At 40.0% G+C, this 9,499-nt stretch overlaps 2 protein-coding genes across 4 annotated transcripts in view; one reads left to right on the top strand and one right to left on the bottom strand.

Moving 5' to 3' along the window:
* Positions 1-52: 52 nt before the first annotated feature.
* LOC107721960 (frizzled-2-like) lies at positions 53-2,161 on the bottom strand. Its single transcript, XM_016530187.1, has one exon. It carries the CDS (start codon positions 1,972-1,974, stop codon positions 322-324), a length of 1,653 nt encoding a protein of 550 aa, XP_016385673.1. The 5' UTR covers positions 1,975-2,161; the 3' UTR covers positions 53-321.
* Positions 2,162-3,063: 902 nt separating this feature from the next.
* Positions 3,064-9,499, top strand: part of LOC107721968 (meiosis-specific coiled-coil domain-containing protein MEIOC-like) — a 9,614-nt gene continuing 3,178 nt past the window's right edge. The window contains exons 1-8 of one of the 3 annotated variants that reach the window (XM_016530201.1): positions 3,064-3,193; positions 3,509-3,622; positions 4,079-4,227; positions 4,352-4,465; positions 5,095-5,173; positions 5,249-6,820; positions 7,715-7,849; positions 8,302-8,482. In XM_016530201.1, coding sequence (XP_016385687.1) covers positions 3,188-3,193; positions 3,509-3,622; positions 4,079-4,227; positions 4,352-4,465; positions 5,095-5,173; positions 5,249-6,820; positions 7,715-7,849; positions 8,302-8,482 — 2,350 coding nt within the window. In that variant the 5' untranslated portion in view covers positions 3,064-3,187. Of the gene's footprint in view, positions 3,194-3,508; positions 3,623-4,078; positions 4,228-4,351; positions 4,466-5,094; positions 6,821-7,714; positions 7,850-8,301; positions 8,483-9,499 lie in introns of all 3 variants that reach the window. The other 2 variants (XM_016530200.1, XM_016530199.1) reach the window with 2 other exon arrangements.

The raw sequence follows: 9,499 nt of genomic DNA on the forward strand, positions 1-9,499 counted from the left end.
TTGCTTGCTCTGTCGTTGAATTCCCAGCTGGTATCTCATTTTCCAAGTTGAGTTTTTATGGCCAGCAGCTTATGAGAAAAACAGGGGGGCAACAGAATGGGGGAGGAAAACATTTCTGCACTTGGTATCAAATTGGCCATGTTTGTTTTGAGGCATTCAAGTGGTTTACGTCCCATTTCTCTTTCCACTTGAAAGTCTCTGAAAGTCTGACAGTGTAAAAGTGTAACTGCTTTCAAAATACTGACGATCGAAGGCACTTTATTATGTTTTTGTATTTCTAAAATCATTATTGCATGAAAATGTGGACCACGATCTCCAGTTTCAAACGGTGGTCTCCCCTTGTCCGCCACTGGTCAAACGCGTGTAGAACTTCTTCCAAGAGTGCAGCGTCTTCCCCGACCAGATCCAGAATCCCGAAGTGATCCCTACAATGAGAGTCATGAGGTACTTGATCATGAAGACGGTGAAGTCGGGGGTCATGTGAGGAGCGGGTTGCATGGGGCACGGGATGGCCAGGCTCTTACAGTTCGTACTGATCCAGCTCTTCTCCCAGTGTTGCCTGAAGGCCTGCTCGTAAAAAAAGCAAGCGATGACGATGGTGGCCGGGACAGTGTAAAGAACCGAAAAGACACCTATGCGGACCATCAAGCGCTCCAGTTTCTCGGTTTTGGTGCCGTCGTGCTTCATGATGGTGCGGATGCGAAACAGGGACACGAAGCCGGCCAGCAGGAATGAGGTGCCGATGAAGAGGTAGATGAAGAGAGGGGCCAACACGAAGCCCCTCAAGGGATCCAGATTGTTCAGGCCCACAAAACAGACGCCACTTAGCACGTCTCCATCGATTTGTCCCATGGCCAGGATGCTAATAGTCTTTACAGCCGGAACGGCCCAGGCGGCCAGGTGAAAGTACTGTGAATTGGCTTCAATAGCCTCATGGCCCCATTTCATACCAGCCGCCAGGAACCAAGTGAGAGACAGGATGACCCACCAAATCGAAGACGCCATACTGAAGAAATACAGCATCATGAACAGAATTGTACACCCTTCTTTCTTCGTACCTTGAACGATAGTTTTATAGCTATCGAGAAAAAAGCTCTCGTTGCACACAACTTTGTTCCCAAGAAAATAACCAGCTATATACGCAATGGAAACCATGGTATAACAGCCAGACAAGAAAATAATAGGACGTTCTGGGTACTTAAAACGTTGCATGTCCACTAAATACGTGGTTACGGTGAATAAGGTAGATGCACAGCAGAGGGAGGACCAGATGAGGATCCAAATCCGGGCAAATTCAATCTCCTGGTCTGTGAAGAACATATAAACCCGTTGTGTTCTGGAGGACTCACATGGAGCACCACAATCCAGCTCGCCCAAGAACTTATAACTGAGGTAAGAAGGCACCTTTAGCACTGACGGGCAGCGGAACGGTTTGTCCAACGAGGAGTACAGCTGAATGCCAGGCGTTCCTGGAACGGGCATGTGGACGGGCGACACAGTAGCCGTGGAGTCGTTCTGACCCACACAGATGTGTCCGTCTCCCAGCACGGGGAAATGTTCGCATCTCAGCCGCTCTGGCCACTGAAAACCAAACTTGTTCATAAGGGCCTCGCAGCCGTGCTTTGCCCTCTCGCAAATGGAGCGGCACGGCGGGATGGCTTTCTCCAAAACCGTGCACACTGGCGCATACATGGAGCACAGGAAGAATTTGAGTTCAGGAGAGCACTGTACCTTGACCAGCGGGTAAAACTGATGGACCTCCAGCCCCGCATCCTCTTGGTTGTAGTGTCCGACCAGATTTGGCATAATGGTTTGATTATAAGCGATGTCCGTGCATAGGGGGATGGTTATGGGCTGACAGAAGCCGTGGTCGGGAACGGCTATCCCACTGTCTCCGTGATATTGTCCAGACGCCACGAAACAGCACGGCAACACCAGTGCCAAAAACAGACACAAACTTCCACCCGCCTGCATTGTCCCGGAAAGTTCCGCCTAACTTTCACTGAATAAAACGTGACTCCACAAACTACGCTTTGGGCGACATATCGTCTGCTAATCGAAAACAAAGAGTCTCGATGAACTCGCGAGCTAGTATAAACAGCATACTTTGTAGGGAATATCTGTTGCGCGCAGGAGCGACTGCATGACTTTTCCCCCTTTGTCCGTCAGACATATAGTATCTAGACTGTTTCAAGTTCCCCCTGGGCTGCCTGTTGCTGACTCTGAAGGGTGTATGAGGAGAAGGAGGGAATTCGGGGGTCTTGAAACAGATTTCTACTCTAAACCCCCATCACAAGGTCTTCAGACCAATTGAATCGCTCATATCTGCCATTAGTCATCTGAAAACCTAGAGCATTTTTAAAAAAGTTTTATTCGGGTAAGAAGTTATGGTATCGAAGAATGAGAGAACGTGAATTTGGAAATTCTCTTTTCTGAAAAACAAAACAAAACAAAACACATCTTATAAAATAGCATCCATCTATCTATCTATCTATCTATCTATCTATGAGATGGATAGTGGTGACATCTTGTGGCTATGTGTTGTTAGTAACATTCACCCTACGTTTTATTTCTTAATTTTCTTTTGCGTTTTTTAAATTTAAATAAATCACATTTTAAAAATGAGTTTAAAATCAAGTAGGTTATTAATACTGATAATAGTAATAACAGTGATATATTAAGGATAAGAATATATAAACGAATGCATGCAGCATTTATTTATAGTATTAAAACAGAAGCAGAGCAAGAGATAAATGATTAATTATTGGGAAATTAATTAATTAATTGATTGATTCAGTTAAAGGGCTAACATACATGTCATTTAATTATTTTCTGGAAATGTTCTTTCTGTATTTTTCCGTTACTAAGCCTGACCGCATCTCCGCTCGCGACCATTTGATGGATTCTGATTGGCTAATTGAAGGCGGTTTAGCCAATAGAAACATGAGGAACAGTTGTCGGCTGGAGACCGCAAACTCTTGGCTTCGCGGCGGGTGCATTGGTGAAGAGACACGGTCGAGGTCGCGAGCTTATCCGATTAATTTAAGTGAAAGACATTGGTCGTCTTTAATTTATTTTCACAGTAAATCAGCTGATTAATTAGAACAATCGTGAACAATATATATTTATAATTTGTATCACAAATAATTTATAGAGAGAGGCCCTCTGCCAGCAAAGTTCATTGTCAATGGAGGTAAGAGCTAATTCTGAGGAAAAACTTATGGCTAGTTCACTTTTTCTGTCTGCTTGTTATGTTAACTCAGGTACCGACCTAATACAGATTACCAGGTGTACACATACCTAATTAAAATATTAATTAGCATAATAAAGAGAGTAAAGGGCAGTGATATCGACTCATGTTTAACTGTAAAGGTGAAGCCAGATATGTCGTATCATCCGGCAAAAGAAAATCCCCACAAGACCTCATTGACTGCATGTAAAACCTGTGTTTTGTCATGTCATTATTGTCCGTTATCATATAGTATAATTTTTACCCTTATACTTAAAGGTTAATAATGCAGAGAAAAGCAAAATCAGTGTGGATACAAATGGAGCAAGAGCAGTCTTTGATCGATTTCATAATTCAGGGCCAGACTCCTACTTTTCCACAAACAAGCCTCAGGTGAGAAAGTCCTCTTCAAATTATGGCTTTACTGCATAAATTAATTTAAAAATACAGTTATGACTTTAGTGTATAAATTTGCCAATTTAAGTTCCTCGTATGTTTGAATGCATAGTAATTGGAACTACTATGTATTATTTAGAGAAAATGTTAAATGTCTATGGTTTTTCCAAATATAAAAGTTGTCAAGAGTGGTTTGTTGTATGTTGCTAAGATCTGCAAAATTAAATGACTCATTTTATTTGAATTGTAATACATTTTTAAATAGATAATTGAACTGGGCAGCATTTGTAATAACAGACTAACTAAATTGCACAGAGAATTTTAAGAACGTTCTTAGATTTGCTTATGTTCATACCCATAAATATTTTTGAAAATGTATTGTAAATGTATATATTTTATCCAGTTAACAACTTCTCTATATGCCTTTTATGAACAAATGCTGTGTTCTTGCAGAATAGCTTCAAAGGCAGCAGATTCTTGTCATACAACCCATTCTCGGACTGTCCGGTGCAAGACTGTGCACCACTGCCTTACACAGTTTGGCCAACTCAGGAAGAAGACTGTAAATCAGTGAATTGGCCTCAAGTCATACCTAATAACAGGTTCGTTTTATTTTTATAGATATTAATAATACTGTAAAAATGGGATGTTATATATTAACACGCTAATACTGTGAGTCAAAAGGGATTTGTTATTAAATACTACAATATTGTTTATCTTGCATAGAAATCTGGTAGATGCCAGTAATTGTGGGAGTGAGGCTGATCTTTATGGATTAGTGTCCGACATCTTGGAAGAACCAGATTCAATAGACCCATACTCCTCATATGTCTCAGAGAAGTAAGTCCCTCTTGATTTATTTTACAGAAATTAACCTGTAAAGCTAATTATTACTGATTAGTGTAAAACTGGCTAATTTCCAATTCAAATGAATTGAATAGTATTTAATGTTGTAGATATCTCTTATGTAAAATAAATAATAGGCATATGTGTAATTGTGAGGTTTGCAATTTTTCTCTTAAAGTATATTTATGCAACATCACTCTTTACTCAAAAACATCAGATGCTACAGATTCTAAAACGGCATCAAAACTAGATACATTAGTCATGGGAAATGCAAATACAGTATAACAATATAAATGCAGTAACAAAAGGATTTTAAAACAATTTTACATGACTCAAGACACATGTCCTCTGCCTTTAAATTACTTTACATTTACTGTGCATCCTGTCTGTGTTTGATTTATGAATAATTAACCTGTAAAGAGGAATTTTCTCCATAACTGACTGATAAAAGGGTGCTCCACTATAGTGACGTGTCAAATTATATAAATGCCCTTACATTTAAAAAAAATAAGCATATGCTAACATGTTATGACAGCTTTAGTATTTTCACAATTTAATCCAAATATCCATCAGCTTTCTTTAAAATTGATGCAAAAAAAAACAACATTTTGTGTTGTTTTTAGTAGGCTACCATCTAGTCTGAAAGGTGTGTGGTCTCCAGAGTTAACAAGAGAAGAGATGATGCATTACTTCAGTAATGAGGTACAGGTGCTGCCCATTTCTGGATTCCCGTCAAATCAGATTTGTCCTAAACCAGTCAGCAATATTTCTCCTCAGTCTGCAGGTAGAGAATCTCATCAGTGGGCTGAACTTCAGAATTGTAATGGTTTTGATTCTTTTGCACTTCCCTGCAATTTCTCCACTTGTAATGGAGAGGCTGACACATACTCTCCTCAAGATCTTCCTCGCCCCCCAGGCCTGAACACACCCCCAACTTTAAGCTCTAGCCTCTACCAGACCAGGGCTGGTAAACCTGAGTTTCTTACACCTGAGAAGGATGAAGGATACCGCAGCACCACTAACTGCCTGTCTGATTATATAAACACAGTCAACAACTCTTGCTGCCCTCCACAAACAATGGATGACTCCTATTTCAGTTCATCTCATGAATTTTCATCTGTGAGCAAAGATAAACTGAAGAACACCCAATCGTTCTCTGTGCAGGATGTCAGTAAACTGGCCTTTCTCTTGGCAGAGCAGGATATGAACTATTGCCGAGAATCTACCCAGAATGGGCTTTTTGCACAGAGGAATCTTGAGGAAATCATGGTAGAGCAGAAGAGTCATCCATTTCAAAGGATGTCGGAGCTTATTACTCAAACACCAGATTTTAAGAGAGAGGTGACAATCAACCATATGGAGCAAAGAAGAGCTAAAGTAGTGGATAAAAAACAAAGTCATTATACTACGCATGAATTTTCAGGGTTTGGGCCACCAAAGACTTTTTCTCCTACCATCTTGCCTCCAGCCCTTCACCCAAACAAAGAAGCCAGCCTCATAGGAAGCAACACCGCCCAAACCAGTGTAAAGCAGTACCAGCCTATCCAGTTAAACCATTATCAAAAACAAGCTAAGATTTCGGCAAAGACCAACAGCAACAATGAATCACATGGTTTTGCAAAGCTCACAACCACATCAGGGGCTGTTCCATTGCTTCCTTCTCAGCAGTTGTTCCGGCCTGCAGCGAGAGTCCCAGCTGATTTGAGTCAGGGGAACACAGTAAATCTACATGGTGCGATAGGCCAGGTCAGTCTTGAGAATTTAAGGAAGGGAGCAGGAAATGTGGACATTTCAGATTTTGACCTCCAGCTAGAGAACAACAGGTTGTCGGCGGGCCTTATGGTCGATGGGTGTTTTTATCAGCGATTTAACACGAAACCCAAACTTCCCGGTTTCCCTAAAGAGACAGACAAAAAAACAGGACTCCGTCAGAATCCATATCAGGGGCTGGGCAGTTTGTATGGAGGACAAATGAGACACAGTGGAGCGAGTTTAAACTCAGCCAAAGCTACTCCATCACAACTTTTCCCATTCCTATACCAGATGGGTGATCCCAGAAAAAGCGCATGCCACCCGATTCAGTCCCAGTCCCAGTTGCCCTACTGCTCTGTGCCCCTCATCGACATGAATGAACATCTGCCAGATGGAGATAATTCACCCTTCAGCCCCTATCTACAAGAATGTATTGGGCTAAGCCAAGCATCCAGAGATGGGTTGTTCTCCGGGTTTCTGTCGGACATGACCTCACCTAAGTTTGGCAAGGCATTTGGAAGCCCCAACAGTCAGCTACACTTTTACCTGGAGGAATGTTACGAGCAGTGGAGGATGCTGGAAAAAGAGAGAAAGCAAGTAAGTGTGAGGTTTTTGAGACATAAGGGTATTCTTGTATTCCATGTATGAATTTTCAGGTATGTGCTGCAGCAGTGTTGACATATTTTTGTAGGAAAATAAGAAAAATAACCTCAGTGACCAACAAAAGTTTATGATTCTTACACATCATGTTCCTCATGATAATTCTCTCAAATCAACACAACTTTATTTTGAAACCTATATAGAATCAGTAGAAGTAAAAAGCTAAATGTAGGCTAGAAACAAACTACTTCAATGTCACTGCCAGTAAGCTTCAGACAACTCTTTATTTAAAAAAAAACATTTTCACTGAAACATTGAGTTAGAACAGTTTATAAGAGTGTGATTATAAACACACAGAAGCTGTAAAAGTAGACTAGTGAGTAGATGAATTTTCCTGTTTGGCATGAAGATGTTTAATGTCCCTGACAACTTCTGTAGTCCCATTTAGCCACTTGTTAGCAACTTCCTTTTTCAAGACAAGTAAAAGCTTGGGGGTAAAAAGCACAAAGGGGTTTTACTAATGTATTTTTAATTTTTTAAACTTGAAATATCTCGAACTTCTGTTAACCACAGACCTTATTTCAGGCATTTAACAAAAAAAAAAAAAACTAATTGAACTCAGGATGATGGAACAGGGAGTGCTAACTTGTTTCTGGGTTTTGGCATACAAAAATACATCATCCATGCAGCACTCTATTATAGCCAAAACAGTGATTTCTTTTAAGAAAATAATTTATGGAAAAATAAATTACTTACCGAGTTGTCAAACTTGTACAGATTCTGTCTTGGTGAATCATGCTATTAAATTACCATGCAGTTTGCAGGCTGACCTGTTTTCATTTCACAAGCATGATGAGGTAAGAAACTAATGTAATGTGTTCTTTCTGACAGGCAGAAGCTGTTCTTACAAAGTCTTACCCAGGAAAACGCGTGTCTGTGGTGACCAGTAGTGTTTTACCCAAAATGCCTCCAAACCCCTCCAGACTGGACCGCCTCATTGTAGACCAGCTGCGCGAACAGGCCAGGGTCAGTCCAGTATTTCTTATACAGTTCTTGCCAAGGGTTTTCAAACAGGAGGCCACAAGAGAGTGCTCTTGGGCCTGCCTAAAAATTCAAAGAAATAGTGTAAAAATGTAAAGAAAATAAATAAATGAAATTATTGACATTATTACGGTTTTATTGTGCTTTTGAAAAATCATGAGATTTATGAAATCATGAAAGAATAATCTAAATGAATTTATTTAGTTGGCATCCATAGTGTTATGTTGTCTTCAGGTTTTACATCTAATAGTACTGTAGTGGTGGATAGAAAAAAGAAACGGTCAACTTCATAGAAAGTAAATATTTTACACACATGAAACTATTTTTGCCAACAAACTGTGGTTTCGTATTTTATATACAATTAAATTGACAGTGTTTTAAACTATAGATGAGATGAATTTTCCATATTATAATGCAGAATTGCTTTGTGTTTGTAGGTGGCAGGTTTGCTAGGCAAGATGGAACAGTTGCGCAGTTTTCCACTTCATGCTAATATCGGCTCAGCATTGGACAGGCATCTTGAGGTCATCTACATCACTCAGGCACGCCGAAAGGACGAACTCATCAATGCTAACAGCAGACAGAGGCAGCCAGCAGCCTTCTTTAGAGAGGACAGGGGTTAGTGAGTCATACACTATAACAAAAGCAAGAAATACACTTACAAAAATACAAGATCTTATATAAACTAGTGTGAAGCCACAATCGTAAAGCTGTCTTTTCTTATCTTCAACAAACGACCAGCGATAGACCAGAAGTCATTCATTTCCAATGGAGAGTAGTGCGATAGCTGCGTGGAACACCAATCATATGCAAATGCAGAAATTTAGGATCCAATTTGAGCTTCGGATGTGTTAAAATATTTGAACTTCTGCGGCTAGACCGTATGTGACTGCCCGGCCGGATATGATGTATTCTAATTAAAACTGTGAGCGCGAGGTTAGAATTACCAATATATTTCCACTTTAAAGTTATTCTGTAAACACTTTTTCTGTAAAATGTCGGTTTAGAATAATTATGGCAGAAATAATTATTTTATGGTAGTAATGGACCAACTACCGCTGGTGGTGCCATGTTGATATATATATATAATTAATATTAATTATATATATATATCAACATGGCACCACCAGCGGTAGTTGGTCCATTACTACCATAAAATAATTATAATAATTATTCTAAAGTACCCTAAATAAGAAAGTTAAATACACCCTGTCTACAGGAGCGAGAACTCATTATAATCAGGGATGCTACACTGGATGTAACACAACATGACAAATCCCCGACAGTAAACTGCCTCGTCCTATTTATGAGGTACTGACACGGAGTTCAAATGTCCTGTGTAGACACTAACGTAGACAGACTCAACCTGTTGCGACGCAGCGGTGCAACATGAGCAGATCTTAATTTAATGTCGCAATCGACACTGTCTATTTATTTTCACTTTGTTAGCAACAGACGTAATAGATTTAATTTGTTTGTACAGGGGCATTTTTGTCCAATTTAGTGGCATTTTTGCCCCAAGTCCCCATGGCTAAGCCTTCCCCAGCCTTACACATGCTCCGCCTATGCCCACACGTAATATCTGATCAGCGCAGAGCCATGATCACTATATATATATATATATATATATATATA

This window comes from Sinocyclocheilus rhinocerous, unplaced genomic scaffold (assembly GCF_001515625.1).
Source record: "Sinocyclocheilus rhinocerous isolate Xijiao unplaced genomic scaffold, SAMN03320098_v1.1 scaffold1716, whole genome shotgun sequence".
Taxonomy (NCBI): domain Eukaryota; kingdom Metazoa; phylum Chordata; class Actinopteri; order Cypriniformes; family Cyprinidae; genus Sinocyclocheilus; species Sinocyclocheilus rhinocerous.